Source organism: Gobio gobio, assembly GCF_949357685.1.
Source record: "Gobio gobio genome assembly, chromosome: 21".
Classification (NCBI taxonomy): Eukaryota; Metazoa; Chordata; class Actinopteri; order Cypriniformes; family Gobionidae; genus Gobio; species Gobio gobio.
Window position 1 is genome coordinate 16,821,312 of NC_137117.1, and position 25,210 is coordinate 16,846,521.

Below are 25,210 nucleotides of genomic sequence, written 5' to 3' on the forward strand. Positions count from 1 at the left end.
CGGTAAATGATCAAATTCGCTTTCGATATTTCTTACAATATAAGCACCGAGACCGTTTCTCTCTGCAAGAAAGGTTTCAAGGATTTTACTCGATCCCGGCGCAGGTGCTGCTAAGCTCTTTGGAATGTGTTGACACTAATCCCATTTCAGTTTAAGCTATTAAACCATCTAATAAGTTTTGATTTATCTGTTCCCCGCTAAGACCTTGTTAACATGTGCGAAGCTACTGCATTTCAGGAAAGGTTAGGGGTTATGTGTTTGCTGGAACTAGTTGATTCCCTCTGTTGGTGTCTCTTCATATTACTAGAGATTAAACATATGTACTTATGGGTCGACTAAAGGCTTCGCTGCCTTGTCATTTTTGTGGAAACCGCCCCTGTTTACTTGTTACTGTGATTTCTTTTGATGTGACAGTTTTATGGAGTTTTTGAGGTGATTTGCTCAGAGGAAGCAATTAGCCTTTCCCTTCTTTAGAAGTGGGAAGACGCCACTTGTCAACATTTGAATTAATGACTTCGATGGGCATTTATGGGTTTGAAATGATATAGCAGGTACAGCATGTCTGCAATATGTTCGCTTTTGAATTGTCGCTAAGCGCAGCGCGTCAGCTTGTCAAACAAACTGATTGATACAGAATCAGTTCGTTTCTTCCGGCATAACATTCCTTCATTTTTGCTCCTTCTCTTTTGCTTTGAAGTTTGAGATGAAGGGGAGAACAGCTGGGACGTCTGAAGCCAAAGGAAGAGTGTGGGAGGTGGTGTAAAGTGAAAGTTAAGCATTGTGGGTAAGTGTTTATGTGTGTGTGTGACAGGTGTCCACTGTGTCTCGCTGGAAAGGGACAGCAGCTATATTTAGCACATCTGACAAGTTTCCACCACTCCTGTCAGGCAACAGCATACCCATAATTACAGCGTATATTTGTGTATGTGTGTGTGTTTCTGTTCTACTGTGTTTATTCTGGTATTTAACGTCAGAGGTCCATAAGAGGCATTGTGGGAGTTCTTGTTATGTGTGTAAATCATCCACCGACAAATTATTTTTGATTAACATGCAAACCCTGCAATTCAACTGTTGTTTTAATGACTAAAAAACAGTTTCTGCTCTATAACCTTCATGTGTTTTTTTTCTTCCATTTAGTCACAGAGGCACATGTTCTGCTGTACTTTACTTCCACCTAGTGGACCACTGTAACATCACACAGGAAGCAGAATCATATTTTTGTCATTCTTATATATTTAGAGAATGTTTGAAATAGCATACTGCCATACTATACTTACTATTCCTGTAGTACGTATACTGGGCTCAGTTTGCATGTTTACTTAAACTATTCAAAATCATTTAATTTACTTAATTTCATTAAATAACACTGAAATAAAATATAAATATTAGATGAAAAACTTGTCCTTAAAAAAACCTTAAAAGATATTTAGAACTGAAAAAAAGGTCTGAAATAAAGATAAATTAAAGATAAATATATAAAAAAACTGTTAGAAATGACAAAAACACAACAAAAGTACTAGAAATATAACTCATTATATTTATATTAATATACCAAAATAGGATATAAAAATACTAAAATAACACTGGCTCTATACTGTAGTCTAGTTAGTATATTGTTTCCCACAATGCAATTTGTTTGACATGACATTCCATTTCCAATGTGATCAAATAACCTAAATTAATGTGACTCATTATTTGACGTGACTGCCAAAAATAAAGATATTTTACATAAATATGAACTGGCATAACAGAAATCGAATTTCTGAGAAGTTACACACATGTAATGTGATTAAGTCATGTGACAATAATGTAACGTACTACTCCTTGAAACATTTACTGTTTTACTTACTGTTTTTGAAGTGTATACTGTGCAGTAATCCGAACACAGCCCATGATCCTTAATCAATGTGGTTTTTGATTCTGGAACACTCTGGCTTCTTCATCTTGTTCCTGTAACAATAAATAACAACAATCGGCGACAACAATTTGAATGAGAATGACATTGCATAATACTGTTATGAAATAGGCTATTTAAACACAGACCGAAAATATGATTATGTAACAGCCATTTGAGATGATGTGAAAACACAGAATTACGACAGTGTAAATTCGTTGTAAAGTGACCCAGTCAGTCAACATCATATTGCTATTTGCATAATTACTGCACCAAATTAGGTCTAAACGCCTTTTTCAAAGCCTGTGCAAACACTGTCACATTTGGAGGCAGTGAAGTGACTGTGATATGTGTATGGAAACCATTTAACTGGATGTTCTTTGAAGGGAGAGGAGCATGGGTTTCCCTGTCAGCACCATCTTCTCAGTGGCAGATGAGGTCAGACAGGAGGGGGTGTCCTAAACTGCCAGCAGGATGAAATTTAAGACACCCTCTGAAGCCCCCCCATTTGTGACTCCTCCAATCCGACTTCATGTTGTTATTCTCGGTTCCATCTAAGATTTATGCTGGTCACTTACGACTTTCCTTTGCTTTGCGACATTCTGATAGGTAAGACGTATATCATACGTTTATATGTTAGATTTGCATGGACAAATCGGTGTTAGCTGAATTTGGGATTGGTTTGTGTTATCAGCTTTCCATATAATGGACCATTCATACATTCAGATATAAGTTGTCTGCCTGGTGTGACCTTTGTAAGTTAGACGCATTGCGTGGACGCCTGAAATGTGGACAAATGCAAGGTAGAGAAGTCAAATTATAACATACTCAATTCTATAAGTAGACAGCATTTTTAATCTCTTGTCCCTTAAAATGAAGTTGCAGTACAAATAAAATATAGCATAGTAATTATCGATAAAAGTTTGTAGTATGCACTTAATAAACCAATTGTATGCATAAAAATGCTACAAACGAAATGTATAACTAACAACATCAACTGGTTTAATTCGACTTGGGTTTTAAATCGGGTGCTGTCTTGTTTCATTTTTGACTGAATCATTTAAGTGAACAAGCATTCCGGTTCGCTCGAATGAATCACTCATGTTTTTCGTTCACTGAATGATTCAAACAGAGGACCGATTTCCTCCCAGTGGCCCTCATTTATCAAAAGTGCGTACACCAAATTTCCAGCGTACACCTGGCGTACACCCAAAACCACAGTGACTTTGAGATTTATCAGTATGGACGTTGGCGTACGGCACGCTCAAATCCTACGCCAGCTCAGGAGGTGGTGTACGCACGTTTTGAGTTAGTGCGAAAATGCGCAGAAAAACAATTCCTAACACCACAAAACGCACTGACAAAGATATGCTATATTATGACCCACTGTAAAAAAAACAAAAACAACAACAACAACAACAACAACAAATAAAGCCCTATTTGCACGGGATAAGTAGGCTAGGCTATTATCTGGGGACCTCGTGTGATTTAGAAATTACTCCCCCACATCTGAATTTTGCGTGGCGCATTCGCACGGGATAAGCTGTGATTTTACTCGAATTTACTGACTTATCTCCTGGATATGATGTTACTTGAAAATGTTTTTTCGTTATATAGCTGTATGAAATTATAAACGGTCGTATCGATATCATTTTGATTGTTTTATAGTAATAGAAATAATTTCGTTCAGTTAGAGAACAGACGCAATTAAAAACGTAACTAAGCAATAGCCTAGCCTATAATAACACGGCGGAAGATTCAGTTTCAAAGCTAAATGTAAAAGTGCCCATTTAAGCGAGTTGTCATTGTACTGTTCTGTTTTTGTGTTTTTCATTAAGAATAATATTAAACACACCATTCAAGCAATTACTCCCAAATTGTGCTCATTCTAAAGTGAAAGTAGTAGCCTATAATCCGCGCGGCCGCTCATGAAGTCATAACGGTGCACATATGCAGCCAGCGCCATTCTTCGTGAAAGATAAAGATAGAAATGCTCACAGGACACGAAAACCTTGCAAAAATTATATACGATCGGCCTAATCCCGGCCAAATAGATGCCGATTCGCACGGGACTAATATTATCACCTCGGTGTTCGGCGAAATATGGGAATTTGCGGGGGAATTTTTACTTTAGGCCTACATATTACAGACATGGCCGATTCGCTCGGGATTAAGATCACAGACATTATCTGCGATTATTAGCCTACAAATCACCAGAGGTCCCCGCATATAGGCTACTAATAATCCCGTGCGAATAAGTAATTATAAACTTCAGTGTTTATTTTTGTGCAACATGAACTTCAATTTGTGTGACTTTACCAAAGCATTTGATTTGTAGGCATGTATTCGTCCAGTTGCGAGCCTGTGCGCTTTACCTGATGTTGGTTAGGCCAGGCAGCTGCGCACGGACTGGACTAAAAATAATTCAGACTGACAAAATAATAAAAATGACATTCTTCTTCTTTTAAATAATAATAAAATAAATAATAATAATGATAATAATGACATTCTTCTAAATAACAATAAGCGTCATTAATAATACAAATCATAATATTAATCTTACAAATTGTCATGCAATTATATTAATGTGAATGAATGGTACTCCACATCACATCATCATCACTATTGTAGGCCTACACATATTATTTCAAAACACATGCTGTAAAATAATGAATTGTGATAGGTAATTTCTCATCCAAACAGCTATTTAAACTGGATTTCCACCGTACACCTTTTTGTGGGCACCTTTAATCCCACTCTTTAAACTTCCAAATAAAACAATTTTGTTTTTTTCCACTTCCCTGGTGATGGTCTCGATCTCTACTTCAGAGAAGTTTCGCTTCTTTGCCGTCTTCCGTATGTCCATGGCGTAAAATGAGGGCGTGGGGGAGGCGGAGGCGATATAGGCCTATAAGCATGACTATACATAAAACTAGTTCAAACATATTGAAACAACATTATATTGTATATAATTTGTGGGGAAACGATTGATGCTTAAGCACGTGTCGTTATGGATTTGAACGATATAGTGTGTTAAACGTAACGTTAAATTAATGATTCGAATCACTCACCTGCTATTACACACAAAAGACTCTTTTTCACCACCTGGGGTAAATTAACTTTGTAATCTACAGAAAATATCACTAAACGAATTAATGAATAGCCTACATCTAATTATCTTTTTAGTGAATGGGGTTAAAAGATTCGAGTCGCCGAATTTAAAAACGGACGACAGAAGCACGCATGCGTGGATTTAAACCGCTTTAAAATAGTGTAGTAGCATCACAGACTTGAAATAAAGCACCTCTAATTTCTAAACACATTAAAACCTAAACGTCAGTCGACACCAGCCATGTTAGTTTATTATTTGGAAAAATCATACTTTCTGGTATACATACATGGTTGGAATAGCAACATCCTGGCTCTTCCTCTGTCGAATCATAATGCTGCCTTCACGTGCTATTGAAATGATCGTATTACGAGTTTCCTAGGTAAAAATTGCACATGAACGCCCTCGGATGTCGTGTTTACCACTGGGAAGTTCGGAAATAATTTTGACACCCAAATTCCCGGCGTGCCATAAACTTTAAACATAGAACTATGCTGTGTGAATGTATTATTTATTAGTTTTTGTTTGTTTGTCCAAAACAGCTAGATCGTCTTGTCTTGCCATTATAGTGCACAGGCTACGAGTAATCATTTGAAGCGTATTGTGTGTTTTATACACAGCGAAAACAGCCTGCATTTGACCGAAATTATACAGAATCAACAGAAAGCGGACTATCTGGATATCATTGTAAATGTTTATGGTTGTCAGTGCATGTGTGACACTATATAATTTTGATTTTAATAAGATTTTCCCAATAAATAGGCAAGAAACCTGGTGTCCTCCACGATTCCTGCACATTCCGACAACAATGCAACATGCTCGTAATCACAACTTCCGAAGTGGGAAGTAGGACATTTGTAGCACATGAAGGCAGCAAGTACTGTAAGCAGACCGAAATAACGAATCCGCTCATCAATATTAATTTAACATGCAGACGTTGCGGCGCGTCCCCTCACGTGACTAATAAATATTCACGAGTCAAGCTTTCTCCGTAGTACTATTGGTGAATTCGTTTCCTATCGAGGAAGTTAAACATTCCGTGTTCAGTGATTCAACGCGCTTAAGCATTTACAGTGATTCATTATCATTATCGATAGCGAAGCTTCATATAATGTGATGAACATAAACACAAAAGAAGGGCTAATTTGAGACGGTAGGCTGTTCTTTTCGTGATATTCTATTGCTGATGTGGAGCACAACCCATCAACCGTGTGTATCCTATCATTGTTTTCATCTGTCATTGTCAATATCATGAATCGATAGCATTTAGCCTCGATCCATATACGTGTTGATATATGTATTTATGTAACGGTTTGAGGCACGCTTCTGTGATACATCTGAGGGAATGTGGGACTTGATATTGCTATGGCAACGTGTCATCAGTGTTTATGGACCAAAACATGAGCATCATCGTTGTGATATGTTGTGGAATGTGGATCATTATAGTGGTAGCAAGCTCTGTTTAAAAGTAGCCTGAAAAAAGCTTACTTCCAAAATGGAACGTTGATGCAGTAATACTTAGCTTCAGCATTTACAAATTATTTATATTCCAAATCACTTAGAGTGAGTCAGAGAAAATACACGTTATTCAGATTATACAGTGGGGTTAAAAAGTATGCGGCCACATTGAAATTCTTCTTTGAAAAACAAATCAAACCTGGTTAAGCAAATTCAGATTTTTCTCTGATTTATTTAATATTAGTATTCATTTCTATATACAATTATATTTTAGCAATATATTTTATGTCACATTTATTTACAAAAATAATGCTGCAAATAATTTATTACAATGACATTCTGAATCACTAGTAACAACAACAATTTTCAATACATCACCACATATTTAAATTTGTTTAGCTTTTCACTCTAGACGCAACTATTTGACTATTATTACACTATTTTGCTAATCATGATCATGCAATACATGTGTGCTAAATAAGCACAACAAAGAAGACTTATGAATGTTTCTGTATGTTTTGGCCTAAATTAAACTAAGTAAACTTTTTTTTTGAAAATAGGCTCATTTCCCAACTCCCCTAGAGTTAAACATTTGCGTTTTACCGCTTTCGAATCCATTCAGCCGATCTCTGGGTCTGGCCGTAGAACTTTTAGCATAGCTTAGCATAGATCATTGAATCTGATTAGACCGTTAGCATCTCGCTCAAAAATTGACCAAAGACTTTCATTATTTTTCCTATTTAAAACTTGCATCTTCTGTAGTTACATTGTGTACTGAAAATAGGCTAACTTCCTTCAACATAAACAATGTGACAACCTGCTTGCACAGAGAGAGAGTGCTGGGGACTATTTTCAGGTGCTGCATAATATCATTGCGACGCTGCACCCATGGTACGGCAGCAAAGTTCCTTTATTATTACGCAGGAATGAGAGTATAGTTCCTAGCCATATCGGTCTAGAAAATCGCAACTTTTCATTTTCCGTCCGTCTTAGTACACAATGTAGCTACAGGAGATTCAAGTTTTAAATAGGAAAAATATCGAAACTCTTTGGTCATTTTTGAGCGAGATGCTAACGGTCTAATCAGGTTCAATGATCTATGCTAAGCTATGCTAACAGCGCTACCGCCAGATCCGGAGATCGGCTGAATGGATTCTAAAACGGTAAAACTCAACTGTTTAACTCTAGGGGAGTTGGAAAATGAGCCTATTTTCAAAAAAGTGGAGTGTTCCTTTAAATGTTTTACTGTACCTGCATCAGTTTTGAAGAGCTGTCTTTGACTGTGATTGACTTCCTGTTTCTCAGTGGGAGCGGACCGGAGACTCCACCATGGCAGGAGATGAAGTTCGACAGAGGAAAGGAGGTGGCCGCAAGAAGTCCAAAAAGGGGAAAGGGAAGGGGCAGGGTGGTTTGGAGCGGGCTGGCAGTCTTGATGGGCAAAATGACCTGCTGTTGCCGCCTCCCACCATACCACCTAAAAAGCCTGTGGAGGATAGGATCAAAACGGCCCAGGCTAAGATAGAGGATGAGTCGGCCATTTCTATCTGCCTGCAGGTGGTGCTCCCCTACCTGCTGGCTGGGATGGGGATGGTGATGGCGGGTATGGTGCTGGACAGTGTGCAGGTAAGAGACTTTTGAAGAACTTTCTGCAACTTTACATGTTTTATCACCTGACATTACTTTGCAACAGTTTGAGGTTGATGCTATGACAGCTAATGTGCCCACTTTAATTAACCAGCATGTCAAGTGCTGATATTTATGGCCCTCACTTATAGGAAGCAGAGTGTGAGGCAAATTAATGTGATCATTAAAATTCATTCGTAAAGAGAGAGAGGCCGGGCAAAACACTGCAATCATGAAACATTAAAGCAATAGTTCACCCCAAAATCTTGTCAAAATGAGGTCACATCAAACCTGTTTGTTTTGTAGAACACACATTAAGATGTCCATGCTACTTTTCTTTCCATATAACAAAAGTGAATGGGAAAAGTGTCAAGCTCCAAAAAAAGAACACAAAGAGGTAATAAAATGGCCCTATTTCCCTTTTTGAAGCTGCAAAACTTCAGTCTCTTAAAAATGGAATGTACCAAAACATTTCTTGAACAAAATATGCATTTCAGATCCTTTCATCCATGAAATTAGGTTTCCCTCAACAGAGGAATAAACTCAGATCTTTGAGGAAAAAAGTCCAAATTGCGAGATATAACCTCAGAATTCTGCGACAAAAAGTCCATAATTGAGAGATGTAATTCAGAATTCAGAGAAAAAAGTCTGAATTGCGAGATGTACAGTCAAACCAAAATTTATTCAGACACCTTCAACATTTTGTGACATTATCACAGTTTATTAGCTATAGTTTCGAAAATGGTAATAAAATATGACAAGAACTCAGAGTTAAACTGTGTCAGAACAAAACTTTGACAGAAAGGTGTCTAATGGATTACAATCAACCAATCAGCTGTCAGCTGTTAAATTTAAGCACACATTTAGATAATACCAATTTAGGTCAACAAATTACCAAGCAATGCTTCATTTTGTTCAGTCTGTGGTGTAAAAGGTCAAAATTAGCAATTCAACAAAACATGGTCAGGTCAAAGTGTCTGAATCATTTTGGTCCCAAATCTTTATCAGTTTTACTGGTAGGTAGTCCACTCAGTGTGTCCACTTCATTTATGTAAGTGAGAATAGCTAAATAAAGTAAACTGTGACATATTATACCCACAAATTCTTCTTACAGTGGACTCCACTGTATGAAGGATTTTTGTGTATAATATATCACAGTTTACTTTATTTAGCTATTCTCACTTACATACATGAACTATAGTGTCCTGCAGCCACTAGTAAAACATTTTATCTGGTGTCTGTCTGAATAATATTTGGTTTGACTGTGCACTTTCCATTCTGAGAAAGCACCGTATTGGTCCGAATACAATTTTTGTAATGAAAGTATGGTAAATGCCAGTAAAATGTACCGACGATCACATTTAAAAATAAACACTTTTTGGCATACCATAAAAATAACTTCTAGCGCATCTGAATTATATAACAATTAGGCTGTCCATCTCATGGTGAAATCAATGTAGCCTACCACAATTTCATTAACAGTTGAAGTGAAATCTTATTGTAATTGAAATATGGGTACCGTCTTACATTTTAATATTACGTACGGGGGAAGTTTGGTCCCGTCAGCGAGGGGACCAAACATGACAGTCACGCAGCTTTTAGACGATAGGCCTAAGCTTTTCTTTGACTGTTAGCATTTTTATGAATATCATTTTGCGCTCGCGATCTTCTAACATGACACTCTGGCTGCGTCCGAAAACCTGGGCAGCTGACTCGTTGCCTCGCGTTTTGTGCATGAAGGCACCTCATGAAACTAATTTCGGACAGACTTCTTAGGCAGTGTAACTGTTTAATGATCTACATCAAAATAGAGAGAGCTTTGGTGTGAACTAAACAAATATTTAACTACTACATTAGTAATTTACTAACATTAGATTCGGATGTGCCTTGGTGCCTTCCTGCCTTGGAATGTGTCCTCCGAAGGCAGCATTTTCCAGGTTTCGGACGCAGCCTCTGACACACAGTATTTCTTGGCACACTTGTTTTACGCATATTTGGCGCCACCTATTGTTGTGGGTGTATGATTGACGTATAAAAGTCTAGAAGTCGGAAAATGTTTTTTAATATTTCTAACAAAAAAACATCTTATATTTGGAACAATACGGTAATTTAGTCGACGGTAATTGTGTTTTATAAACTCGCATTTCTGAAAAAGAAAGTCCGTATTGAAGATGTTAAGTTCTGAGTTGTGAGCTATAAATTCCGAATTGAGAGAAAATCAGAATTGCGAATTGTTCATTTTGATTTCTCACAACTGTTTTGCTTTTTCTGGGCAAGACGGAGTGAACTATGGCACAAACTCTGTTGCTGTACTGAAGACCAAAGGCCAAGGTCAGGATTTTAGTTAAATAAAACACTAATGGCCGGTTTCACAGACAAGGCTTAAGCTAGTTCAAGACTAAAATGCATGTTTTAACTGAAAACAACTTGCGCCGACATATCTTAAAATATGTCAGTGCCATTGTTTTGTCTCAAGATGCACACTAGTAATGTTTTTGTCTAAGGCACGTTTATAAAAGCCACTTAAATGTCCAAATTGAATTAAGGTCTAATCCTGGCATAATATAAGCTCTGTCTGGGAAACCGGGCCTATATTTATATCGTATACCCACAGAACAATATGAATAGTGTCAGATAGGATCATTCTGTGATACTTTTGCATCTTTTTAAAAGCTTGATGCTGGCCACTGTTCACTGCCATTGTATGGACAAGAGATTTTTTTTTTTTTTTACAAAGTCTCCTTTTGTGGTCCATTTGCGAGAAATAAAGTCCGAATTGTTAGATAAAAAGTCCCAATTACCTTTTTTTGTTCTGTTGCAGAAACAGGCCTCTACATGAGAGTAAATATTGACAAAACGATTCTTTTGAAGAACGCCTGCCTAAAAAAATCGTTGTCTTGAGAGATGCTGTGTCCTGATGGTGTTTAATGAATGCGTTCAGAGGTGTGTGTTGGTGATGTGAGTCTGGATTTGCTGCGTCACTGTGCCGTGCTCACGACCGAGCTGGGGTTGTTTTTAGCTGAATCATGCCCTTCATCTCAACGTGTCCTCTATGCACTGGCAAGCGGTAGAGTGGTGAGTAATCGAACAACGCTGCTTTTACAGCCCCATGGGTTCTCAATCTGTCTCTTTGTCTCTCATACACACACTTGTTCTATCTCGATCCTGCTCTCCTCCTTCGTCTTTCCCCCCTTTTGTCCGTCTGCCAAGCACTCAGCCCATTCATAGCTGATCAGACAGGTTCAGTTATACGTCAGAGAGGACATTAGCTGAGAGCTGGGCAGGGGGACAGACGCAAGACTGGAGCAGATGAAACGATTGATAGGAAGTAATAAGGGTCAGACTAGTGACTGTTAAAGGGCCTGATGCACCGGCGAGGAGGGGGTGAAGAGGACTGCCCACAGGAACGAGTGGACAAAGCCTCAACATGTGTTTCTGTCACGTTCTGGACCTGTTAGACCAGGCCTGGTGACGGAGAGCTTTTTAAATCGGCGTTGAGCCAGACAGGACCGTTTGTCTTTTGAGTCACGACTCCTGTGATGGAGAGAAGATGCGCTCTGGAGATCGTAGCTCTTGTACACGGTCGTTCCAGCAACTTCCGAGTGAAAAAAGCGGCAGCTTTGGAATTATTGTAAGTCCTTGGGAGTCCTCTAGAGACCTCTTGATACTTCGTCTCATCAGCCATATGACAAGTTTTGGATTTTGATGCTCAGAGAGCCGACTGAGGAGAAGATATGCTCAGTTGAGACTTTTGAATGTGTAAAGATTCCTGTTGGATTTGTTGGAAACCCATGTGGCAACAAATGACATCTTCAAAAAGAACTGAAATATACTGTGCATCAGCCAACTTGTTGGGCCTCTGCTATCTTCGGACAATCTGTAGATACTAATTTGCCTCATCGTTTAATCTTAAGAACTTCCTGTCTTTCTGAGTCAGCATATTATTTTTCTTCTTCCTAACCTAGATCATATTCTTGCCTGTTTATCTTGAGCTTCTTCGTTTCGAGACATTATGAAAGGAACATTCTGCTATCTAGGAGGGTGTTAAAAGCTCTCAGGAACCCTCGTCGAACCATCCGGTCACGTTGGGGAATGGGGTAACGGAGATGGTGGTCACTCAGTTAGAGCTGGAGCTCTGTTATCAGGGGAAGAAACTCCGAGGTTTCACCTGCAAGCTCACCCGTTCGCCTCATGGCTTCCTGCCAGAGAGCTCGTACATCATCGCTGCGCAGGTCTTTCTGCCATATCTGCTGGGCGGCTTGGGGATGGTGGCGGCCGGTATCGTCATGGACATTGTCCAAGTATGAGCAATTTAATCTCGATTTGGTGTATTTCTTGGTTGTATATGTCATTGAAATTGCATATCTAGAACAAATTTAAGTAATGCTGTTTTCCAAAAGTATTGATAAACATTGTATGCGATACACTTACATGTATGTACAGTGTACTTGAAAGTAGTGGGCAATACAAGGTAACTATATGGGTTAAGGTTAGGTTTAGGGGTAAGTCCAGGGTTAGTACCTAGTTATTACCCAGTTATTATAATTACTATAATAAGTAGATAGTATATACTTGCGGAACAGGACTGTAAAATAAAGTGCTACCAAAAAGTACCCTTTTTTTGGACATGTACCATGGATTTTGTGCCTTGTAAATGCCATGGGAGTCCTATAGTAGTTTTATAAAGGCATGATACTATCATATTCATATATCATCTTCATGTTACTTCAAGAATAGCATGATATACATGTCTAAAAAACATATTGCCATTGTAGCATGTCCAAAAAATCATGATAATACCATGTAATGGTACTTCTGTACTTTTTGGGTGTTTTCTTAGTTACTGGGTACATGTTGAAGCAAATTGATATGGAAGTTTAAAAAAATGAGCCAGATTAATAAGAGAGGCAAAATTACTATGATTCATGACTTTGAATGGCTTTAATAGGATGACAGCAGCAGCAAGATAAAACAGACCTATGTCCACACATAATATAATTTATTAATAACATCTCAAATTCATTAAACAATTTATGAATTTATTTAAAAACGTAATATTTGCAAATGTTCTGCTTAATTCATTGCTAAAACACAATTCTCAATTTTGTTAATTGAAATAAAGCTAAAATAACATATAAATATTAGATGAAAAATGTAAACCAAAAAACTAAAATGAAAATGAAAATTAATTAGGAAAAAACTCACACACTTAAACTAAAATGAAAATGAAACATTCAAAAAATAATAAATTGTATATAAATATAGTAGTAATAGTACACTCAAAAAAAAATTCTAGCTATTTGCTCAGTTTATTAAAATAAAATAAGCTGAAACAATACAGATCTTTAGTTTTTTACCTAATTGCCATTTGCACTAAATTTTATTATGTTAAATGAAATTAAATTTGTAACATGTTAAGTTAACCTAAACCATTTGTGTTGGGACTATATTAATCATTTATGTTGCGCTGAAACTGGGCAGTGTATTTTTAGTTCTCAGCATGCTTTGCATAGGGATAGATAAGGTAAATGTTGAAATGAGTAAATGTTGAAATTGAGTGCTGTTTAATGTGTTTTTTAGTAAAGGGAAAGACCTGTTGAAGTTTGGTGTTCAGTTATATTTAACATTTAAAAGAGTTTATGTTATGTCGATTTTTGAGGTTACGATTGTTGTGAAGTGTAAACCTTGTGGTTAGGCTGTGGGTGGCTACGTCAAATAAGTTTTCAATGTGCTAATGCCAGAGGACAAGTGTTGTACTTGATCATTACTTGCATGCTACAAAAAGTACACTTCACTTAGCATATGAACAAGTGTTGTGTTAGTTATTAGTTTTTATAGAAATAAATCAAATAAATTAGTTTGATTCAGTTCCCACAGTCTACAAATGGTCATCAGTTCTACCCCTGTGTATGTGTGTGTATGGCAGCTACTCACAACCTAAGCACAAGCTCACCTCTTCACCACCACAATGGTAACAACAACAACAACAAAAAATCTCTACTAGGCATGGCAAAACTTTATCTAGTTGGAATGACACCATTTTTTTAGTAGTCTTGACTAAATTAATTTAAGTTCATACAACAAGATTACTACAAATAATTTCAATCAAATTAGATTTTGTTGGACAAATGTAATTCAATTTAGTGGAAAAGTTTTCCTTAATTTAATTAAGTTTGTTCAATAAGTTCGTTTTTTTTTTGAGTGTATATATGCTTTTGTATGTTCCATAATCGCACCTTTACGTTAGATATGTACAACAATTTTATGTAGATATACTGCCTTCTAATGCAAAATATTATGGAAGTTATAAAAATACAGAATAAAAAATAAAAAAGGTAATTGCGACTTTTTATCTTGCAATTTAAAGATATCATGATATCACGCAATTCTGACTTTATAACTCGCAATTCTGACTTTATATTATGCAATTTTGACTTTATATCTCACTATTCTGACTTTATATTACACAATTCTGAGTTTATATCATGCAATTCTGACTTTATATCTCACAATTCTGACTTTATATCAGGCAATTCTGACTTTATATCTCACTATTCTGACTTTCTAACTCGCAATTGCGACTTTATATTATGCAATTCTGACTATATCTCGCTATTCTGACTTTATATTACGCAATTCTGACTTTATAACTCGCAATTCTGACTTTATTTTATGCAATTCTGAATTTATATCACGCAATTCTGACTTTATATCTCACAATTCTGACTTTATATCACGCAATTCTGACTTTATAACTCGCAAATCTGACTTTATATCACGCAATTCTGACTTTATATCTCACTATTCTGACTTTATAACTCGCAATTGCGACTTTATATTATGCAATTCTGACTATATCTCGCTATTCTGACTTTATATTACGCAATTCTGACTTTATAACTCGCAATTCTGACTTTATTTTATGCAATTCTGAATTTATATCACGCAATTCTGACTTTATATCACGCAATTCTGACTTTATATCTCACTATTCTGACTTTATAACTCGCAATTGTGACTTTATATTATGCAATTCTGACTATATCTCACTATTCTGACTTTATATTACGCAATTCTGACTTTATAACTCGCAATTCTGACTTTATGCAATTCTGACTTTGTATCACCCAATTCTGACTTTATAACTCGCAATTCTGACTTTATATTATGTTATTCTGACTTTTGTACCTCGCAATTGCGACTTTATATTATGCAATTCTGACTATATCTCACTATTCTGACTTTATAACTCGCAATTGTGACTTTATATTATGCAATTCTGACTATATCTCGCTATTCTGACTTTATATTACGCAATTCTGACTTTATAACTCGCAATTCTGACTTTATAACTCGCAATTCTGACTTTATTTTATGCAATTCTGAATTTATATCACGCAATTCTGACTTTATATCTCACAATTCTGACTTTATATCACGCAATTCTGACTTTATAACTCGCAAATCTGACTTTATATCACGCAATTCTGACTTTATATCTCACTATTCTGACTTTATATCTCGCTATTCTGACTTTATATTACGCAATTCTGACTTTATAACTCGCAATTCTGACTTTATTTTATGCAATTCTGAATTTATATCACGCAATTCTGACTTTATATCACGCAATTCTGACTTTATATCTCGCTATTCTGACTTTATATTACGCAATTCTGACTTTATAACTCGCAATTCTGACTTTATTTTATGCAATTCTGAATTTATATCACGCAATTCTGACTTTATATCACGCAATTCTGACTTTATATCTCACTATTCTGACTTTATAACTCGCAATTGTGACTTTATATTATGCAATTCTGACTATATCTCACTATTCTGACTTTATATTACGCAATTCTGACTTTATAACTCGCAATTCTGACTTTATGCAATTCTGACTTTGTATCACCCAATTCTGACTTTATAACTCGCAATTCTGACTTTATATTATGTTATTCTGACTTTTGTACCTCGCAATTGCGACTTTATATTATGCAATTCTGACTATATCTCACTATTCTGAGTCAGAATAGTGAGATATAAAGTCATAATTGCATAATATTTAATTGCCTGAGTTATAAATGATATTTATAACTCACAATTGCGACTTTATATTATGCAATTTTGACTATATCTCACTTTTCTGACTTTATAACTCGCAATTCTGACTTTATAACTCGCAATTGCGACTTTGTATTATGCAATTCTAACTATATCTCACTATTCTGACTTTATATTATGCAATTCTGGCTTTATAAATTGCAATTCTGACTTTATATCACGCAATTCTGACTTTATATCTCACTATTCTGACTTTATAACTCGCAATTGTGACTTTATATTATGCAATTCTGACTATATCTCACTATTCTGACTTTATATTACGCAATTCTGACTTTATAACTCGCAATTCTGACTTTATGCAATTCTGACTTTGTATCACCCAATTCTGACTTTATAACTCGCAATTCTGACTTTATATTATGTTATTCTGACTTTATACCTCACAATTGCGACTTTATATTATGCAACTCTGACTATATCTCACTATTCTGAGTCAGAATAGTGAGATATAAAGTCAGAATTGCATAATATTTAATTGCCTGAGTTATAAATGATATTTATAACTCACAATTGCGACTTTATATTATGCAATTTTGACTATATCTCACTTTTCTGACTTTATAACTCGCAATTCTGACTTTATAACTCGCAATTGCGACTTTGTATTATGCAATTCTAACTATATCTCACTATTCTGACTTTATATTATGCAATTCTGGCTTTATAAATTGCAATTCTGACTTTATATCACGCAATTCTGACTTTATAACTCGCTATTGCGAGATAAAAAGTCGAAATTAACTTGTTTTATTTTGTGGCGGAAGCAAGCTTCCATAAATTAACCCCTAGTTAAAATACTAAATGTTTTGTATCTACAGTATGCAGTTGTCTCATGGGATATCAGCACACTTCACAATCACATGCAAGCTTCCAGTAGCGGTTCCTCGTGTTCCTGTCCTCTTGATAGACGAGGTTGGCATGGACTGTGTTGTGTGTCTATTAATTGAATTCTCATGGGGGCAGGTGAGATAGACAGAGTGAGAGAATGAAAGCTTGTTTGTAGAGGGCTGAGCGAGAGCAGGAGAAGTGGGCTAGCTCCCAAGACGGGCTTGTGACGTGACACCAGCCTCTCGAAACAGCCTGCCCTGTGCATGTGGTAAAAATACCAGCCCTTGGCAGGCTGGCTGGCACCAGTCTCTTATCTGTTCATTTAAACATGATGGTTATTTTTAACTACATGAGTGGGTTTGTGAAGAGAGGAGCGCTCAACTCGTATACTGACACGTACTAAATATAAACGCACAGCACAAGAAGCCATTCATGTTCAATGAGTCACTGTAACTTTTTTTGTCAGCTTGCCTATTATGAGATGATATTTATGACTTTATTTTGACTAGTTTTTGTTTTGAATATAAGTATAAGAATAAAGAGCTGAAACTGACACCTAGTTGGATTAATCTGAAAGTATCTTTCACCAAGGCGTGACTCAGTTTAAAAATATTGACTGTCATGGTCACAATCACATTAGCAGTGATGTATTGGAAAGCCAATGCGCTATTGTGTGTAAAGTATCTGTTTAGCTCAAATTCTTGAAAAGTTCAGTATGTATCTATGGACCTCGGGCAGGGCTTCAGTTCCCAGCATGCAGTGAGGCTTAAATGAATAATGAGAATTATTATTTTACAGTGTACCTTTTTATTTTTGCACCAGTTTCGTTATATTTGTTGTCCATTTGAATTACAAATTGTAGCATGTAGCACAGTGAATTTTCAAATGTGTGAATTTTCTAGTGTCAGAAGATTTTTTTTTTTTTCAATATAGAAACTATATATTGTGCATTGTGGTGTTATTTAAAAAAAAAAATCATTCTCATGCTGTTATAAATATTATTCAATTTATACAATTAAATTTAAATCTGCATTAACTACATTAATCTTAATAAATACCACCTTGATGTATTTTATAAATATCATATTTTACAAATAATTTTTTGAAGTACTACATTTTTATCAGATTATTTTGTAAAGCCCACATTTGTTTATGCCAAACACGGTTTCTTATTAATCTAATGCAAAAACAAATTATTCTGTCTGGTTGCAGCAATTTTTTATTTATTTATTTATTTTAAATTTGATTAAAATCAGATTTTTTTAGATATGACCCAGATATTAATTTATTTTTAATTTATTTTTAATTGTATTAAACTACATTAATCTTATTAAGTCCTATATTCATATATTATAAATATTATATTTTACAAATACTTTTTATAAGATACTTAAAAATTCTAAATTGAGATTCACATGTTTATTTATTTATTTATTATCATTGTTTTTTTGTTGTTGTTTTTTTTTTGGGTCAAACCTGAATGTGTTTATGCCAAACACTGCGCTTTTAAAATACCAGATTTTTTTTGTCTTAAATTGCCTACTTATTATTGCCTACCTATTTATCTTTTCATTTCATAAATACTGTTTTAACGGTTCCATGTTAACCTCGATGTCATGGAGAACAATATATTTTCTGTTTCAGACTGTGTAAATCTGAACTCTGTGTGTGTTTCAGCATTGGGATGTGTTTAAGGTGATCACAGAGGTGTTCATCCTGGTACCTGCTCTGGTCGGGCTCAAGGGAAACCTGGAGATGACTCTAGCATCTCGTCTCTCTACTGCTGTATGTAAAAATATGTATCCAGCTGTATAATATATGCATTATTCTATGTATATATTACTTATAATCTATGTATCTCAAGCTGTAACGTTAGTGTTTAATGGCCCTGAGTGTGTCTCCATTATTAAATTAAAACACTTCAAGCGGTTATCTTCTTATCGTTTCCCGTCTTCCTCAGGCTAACACCGGACAGATGGACGACCCCAAACAGCAGTGGGTGATGGTGACCTGTAATCTTGCTCTTATTCAGGTGGGTGAATCAGAATCACGCAGATATTATATATCATTTATGTTATTATTTTAATCCACTTGAAACTGGCTTTAGTACCTGTCAAAGATAAATTATACATTACAAACATGAATTAACCGAACAAACATTCATTAAACATTGAATAAATGTAAAAGAAAATGAACAATTACACTGAGACTTCATTCTGCTGGAGTCCTCGTCAGTCTTGAATACCAATGAGTACTCATTATAAAAATGAATTTTTAATGTCTGTTTAATTATGAATAAAGGCATATGATCTGTGATTGTCGGGATGTCTTCCTCAGGTTCAGGCCACAGTGGTGGGCTTCCTGGCAGCTCTTGCGGCCATAGGGCTTGGCGCTCTGTCCAGAGGGGGTGTAGAGCTGGACCAGGCGGCTGTCCTGTGTGCTAGCAGTGTTACCACTGCATTTGTGGCCGCTCTGTCCTTAGGTACACCATTCTTAATTACTTCAAGACATGAAATCAGTTTACTTTTTTAATTTAATTAAATCATAATAATTAATCATTTAAAATTTAAATAATAAACAATAAGACCAGAGATATTTAAATTAGGGCAGTCAAAAGATTAATCGCATCCAAAATAAAAGTTTGTGTTTACATAATATATGTGTGTGTACTCTGTTAATTATTATTTATATATAAATACACACACATTCATGTATATATTTAAGAAATATTTGCATGTATATACTGTATATACATTTATATAATCTATAATATATATAAATATAAATGTTTTATATATAAAAATAATATTTTTTTCTTAAATATATACATGCTTGTGTGTGTATTTATATATAAATAATAATTAACAGAGTACACACACATATATTATGTAAACACAAACTTTTATTTTGGATGTGATTAATCGCGATTAATCTTTTGACAGCCCTAATTTAAATATCTCTGGTCTTATTGTTTATGATTAAAATTTTATGAAAACAAAAACTATTTTCATAATTTCTGTGCCTCTAAAACCATTTTAAAAACAAGTAACCAAGACTGCGTAGGTAGGAAAAAAAAAAAAAAAAAAAAAAATATATATATATATATATATATATATATATATATATATATATATATATATATATATATATATATATATATATATATATATATATATATATATATATATATATATATATATATATATATAATAAAAAATAAAAAATAAAATTACTTCACAATCCACAATACAACGGATAAAATAAAATTCCAATATTTCTGAATATGTACAAAAATATGTTCAAAGTTTTAGTAAATTCATATTTTTTTTTGTGCAAGGATGCATTAAACTGTTCAAAGTTACAGTAAAAAGACTCTTACATTCTTCAAATAAATGCTGTTCTTTTGAACTTTCTATCAATATCGATATTCATCAAAGAATCCTGAAAAAATGTATCACTGTTTCCACAAAAATATAAAGCAGCACAACTGTTTTTACAACATTGATAATAATAATAAATCTTTCTTGAGCAGCAAATCACATATAAGAATGATTTCTGAAGGATCATGTGACACTGAAGACTGGAGTAATGATGCTGAAAATTCAGCTTTGCCATCGCAGAAATACATTATATTTTACAATACATTAAAATAGAAAACTGTTCATTTAAATTGTAATAATGTTTCGTCATATAACTGTGTTTACTGTATTTTTGATCAAATGCAGAACATAAAAGACCCAAAAAATCATTGACCCCAAACTTTGGATGGTAGTACTGTGTGTGTGTGTGTGTGTGTGTGTGTGTGTGTGTGTGTGTGTGTGTGTGTGTGTGTGTGTGTGTGTTCCCATAAAGATGGCAATATCTGAAATTGTCATTGTGGGTGGGGACATTTTTGGGTCCCCATGAGGAAAACAGCTTATAAATCATACTACGTGTTTTTTTGAAAATGTAAAAAAGGCAGAACGTTTTCAGTGATGAGTAGGTTTAGGGTTAGGGGAAAGAATATACAGTTTGTACAGAATAAAAATCATTATATCTTTTGAAATTCCCTATAAAACAACCAAACGTGTGTGTGTGTAAATATTGGATACTTTGGATACCATTTTGATGTCTTGAGAATACTGGTTCATGCTGTTTTCATTTTTCTGGATGATGCAACATAATCTTTTAGTCTTTTCTTCTTTGAATCTTTCATTGACCATTACCACTGAAATACTGTTATTGACGCTGCTGCTTCCATGTCCAGGTCTGGTGATGGTCGGTGTGATCATTGGCTCCAGGAAGGTGGGCATCAACCCTGATAATGTGGCCACCCCGATAGCAGCCAGTCTGGGAGATCTCATCACTCTTTCTCTTTTGGCTGGAGTCAGCAGCACATTGTTCCAGTACAGAGGTGGGGGGCCCATCTAGTAATTCAATCATCATTACTGTTATATAACCTAATAACTGCTAGTTTTAGTACCTAGAATATCAATTTTTATGCACAACATTGAATGTTGTGCAATACAGTACATATTGTTACAAAACTGTATTCAATTAGAATGTTGTTAATTATTAACAATCATTACATTATAGAAAAACTGGTAACACTTTACAATAAGGTTGTATTAGTTAACATGAGCTAACCATGAACAACACCTCTGTTCAGCATTAGTTAATCTTTGTTAACGTTAGTTCATACAAATCCAGCTGTTCATGGTTTGTTCATGTTAGTTCACAGGGCATAAACTAATGTTAACAAGATTTTAATAATGCATTAGTAAATGTTGAAATTAACATTAACAAAGATAAATAAATGCTTTATAAGTGCAGTTCATTATTAGTTCATGTTAACTAATGAACCTTATTGTAAAGTGTTTCCGAAAAACTTTTAGGAATTTCATTTAAAATGACATAAATCATTTGGTTTTATTATTAAGTTAACTCAATTAAACAAGAATTAAATCAATTAAAAATATATCACATAGTTTGATATTTGAGCCTATGTGTGAGCTGTTTAAAGTGTACCAGAAGAGGGCAGTAGAAATGCATGCAAAATATTACTTACATTTTTTTTTAGTTTTGCATTTGGTTCCCATGATTAAAGATGAAAAATTAAGAGTGGGAATCTCTTCCCCATGGGAAAATCTCTCTGTTTTGTTTTGAAACATTAAAGATCTACAGAATGTGCTTCTGATGTTGTATTATTTTCAAGATCCCATACAACATGCATTTAATTAAATCATAAGCACAGCATCTGAAAATATGCATTTATAAGACTAGCATGTCATCAGGGTAATATATAACATTTGTGTGTGCCCAGATGTGTGGTATTTGTCCCCGTTGGTGTGTGTCTTCTTCCTGCTGCTCATTCCTTTCTGGGTGCTCATCGCTAGACGGAGTCCACAGATTAAAGAGGTTCTGAAGTCCGGCTGGCAGCCTGTTTTAGTAGCCATGTCCATCAGCAGGTACAAACTGTGCATGAAGAGACACATTAAATCCTTATTAAAAGGATAGTTCACCCAAAAATGAAAATTCTGTCAGTAATTACTCACCCTCATGTCGTTCCAACGTCAACAGCGTAGACGAACGAAATCGTCCAACGAAATTGTTAAATAAAGTTGTTATTTTTTGCACACAAAAAGTATTCTCATCGTTTCATAAAATTAAGGTTGAACAACTGGAGTCACATGGACTATTTTAACAATGTCTTTACTACCTTTCTGGGCCTTGAAAGTGTTAATTAAATAGCTGTCTGTCTATGGAGGGGTCAGAGATCTCTCGGATTTCATCAAAAATATCTTCATTTGTGTTCCGACGATGAACGAAGGTTTTACGGGTTTGGAACGACATGAGGGTGAGGAATTAATGACAGAATTTTCATATTTGGGTGAACTAAGACTTTAAAGTGTCAGAATAGAGTTGTGCCGGTATGATGTCGGAACCTGGAGAACCAATTCGATGCTGGTTCCTTCAAGGTTTTCCTATGGGGTTTTTCGATTTATGTTCAAAATAAAACCTGTGGTAAACATAAATATGGTAAACTTGACTATATAAATGATAACTGCTATATAAAGCAGTTATGTTTATTTTTGAAAACAACCTTTTTAAAAAGTGACTAGATAAGACAGCTTGAGGTGCACACAGTGTACATTGTAGAACAAAACATCAAAGTATACAGTTATGTTTACCACAGGCTTTATTTTACTCATAAACAGAAAAACCCATGGGAAAATCTTGAAGGAGTCAGTGGCGAATTAGACTTCAGGGTTCTGATGTCATACCTGCGCCACAAAATTAAATGTATTCTTAAAGGGATAGTTCACCCAAAAATGAAAATTAGCCTATAATTTACTCACCCTCAAGTCATCCTGGGTGTATATGACAGATGCACTTTTGGACTTCAAAAACGATGCAACAATTCACCGCCATTATAAAGCTTGGATTAGCCAGGACTTTTTTAATATAATTCCGATTTTATGTCATATACACCTAGGATGACTTGAGGGTGAGTAAATCATGGGCTAATTTTCATTTTTGGGTGAACTAATCATTTAAGGCCCATTCACACCAAGGACGATAACTATAAACATAACGTTAAAGATATTGTTCTAAAAATCGTTCTCAATATTAAAGAATAGCAGAGTTCACACCACAGCGATAACAACACAGAGAAACAAGATTGTTGGAATCATGATTTTATACAGCTGATGAACAATAAAAACGTGGACAGCTAATCCGAATCCATCCTGCTGTAATGAGCTCGAGCATTTAAAGCGTCAGACAAGAGCGTGCTTAGAATAAACAGAACGATATCGTCCATGGTGTGGATGCTAATATAGGTTTTTTTATGGTTATCTTTATAGTTAACGTTCTTGGTGTGTACGGGCCTTTACCCGTTAATGTTGTAATGTAGCAAATAAATTGTTCCTGTAATAGAGGACACATGGTTCCCACAGTCATCGAAAAATCTATAAATATCAGGGAATTTTTAAATTGGCTTTTTCAGATCTTAAAAAGTAATGTACATTTAAAAAAACAAATCAATCAATGGAGCCTACATTTCTGTTGTTATGCTCTGCTCTAAACTGTTTTATTTATTAGTTTATTTGTTATTACATTGCTCTGTTTAGAGTGTACAGTTAGTTGGCCTGAAGGTATGGGGACCCTATTGATTAGTTCGGACATAATATTGACATACAAGTTTTTGTATTAACTAAAATTCACTGAAAAAAGCACAGATTTGTCTGATTCCTCAGTCATTTTATTTGACAGCAAAATTGTGTTTCTCTTCTTAAATATGGATTATGTAATTCTCTAAAATATGTAGTCTACTACAATACATTATATATAACTAATTAAATATGTTCAACAGCACTTATGATTGAAATGATTATTGCTGTTGACATAAAACTAGCATATTAGTAAGCTAATATGTTCTATTCTTAGCTAATAGATTGTTAGCTGAGTAGCTAGCTAGTACAACATTGTAATTCAGTAATATGAATTATATTAAGTTGAATCAATTTGAAATGAATAAAATCACTTTGAGGCCATTTAATTGGGCCACTTAAAAATAATTTAATTCCATGCAGTTATGTGAGCAAAGTATCTTTCCTGACCAAATATAATCTAATCTAATCTAAAAAAAGATGACCATGTAATTTCTACATACTTTGCTTAGGATGTGTAAATAAATAATGACTGAGTTATTTGTGGGTCAACTAATACATTTAAAATTCATGAAACTCTTCCCAACTTAAGTTTCGGAGGACTTATTCTCGATAAGACTGTGAGTGATCCGAACTTTGAGGGCATGGCGGTCTTTACACCAGTCATAAACGGTGAGTAAATGTCAAACACAAACCACACTTTGAGCAAAGACACCCGTCTCCTTTGTTGTCTTTTTGGCTTTTGGCTTGCTTGGTTGGGGACACTAAATATTCAACTATATTACTGATCTGCCCACATTGACACTATATGATTATTGAACTGAGCTGGATGACATCACTGTTTTCTCCAGAGCGGCCGAATCAAATTCTGTAGCATTATTTTCCTATTATCACTGTAAAGCTGCTTTGAAACAATCAGCATTGTATAAAGCGCTATATAAATAATGGTGACTTGACTTGACTTGACTTTCACATACACAGATCGATTCTGAATGTACGGCAGTAGTAGTACAAAGT

The 25,210-nt window shown here is 35.0% G+C and overlaps 1 protein-coding gene across 4 annotated transcripts in view; it reads left to right on the top strand.

The window, feature by feature from the left end:
- The first annotated feature begins 682 nt into the window (after positions 1-682).
- LOC307117530 (solute carrier family 41 member 3) overlaps positions 683-25,210 on the top strand; it is a 36,453-nt gene continuing 11,925 nt past the window's right edge. Inside the window, exons 1-8 of one of the 4 annotated variants that reach the window (XM_079802427.1) lie at positions 683-784; positions 7,767-8,084; positions 18,720-18,827; positions 19,003-19,074; positions 19,380-19,524; positions 21,289-21,435; positions 22,345-22,489; positions 24,786-24,865. In XM_079802427.1, coding sequence (XP_079658553.1) covers positions 7,791-8,084; positions 18,720-18,827; positions 19,003-19,074; positions 19,380-19,524; positions 21,289-21,435; positions 22,345-22,489; positions 24,786-24,865 — 991 coding nt within the window. In that variant the 5' untranslated portion in view covers positions 683-784; positions 7,767-7,790. Of the gene's footprint in view, positions 785-2,207; positions 2,504-6,019; positions 6,157-7,766; positions 8,085-11,318; positions 12,386-18,719; positions 18,828-19,002; positions 19,075-19,379; positions 19,525-21,288; positions 21,436-22,344; positions 22,490-24,785; positions 24,866-25,210 lie in introns of those variants that run through there. The other 3 variants (XM_079802425.1, XM_079802426.1, XM_079802428.1) reach the window with 3 other exon arrangements.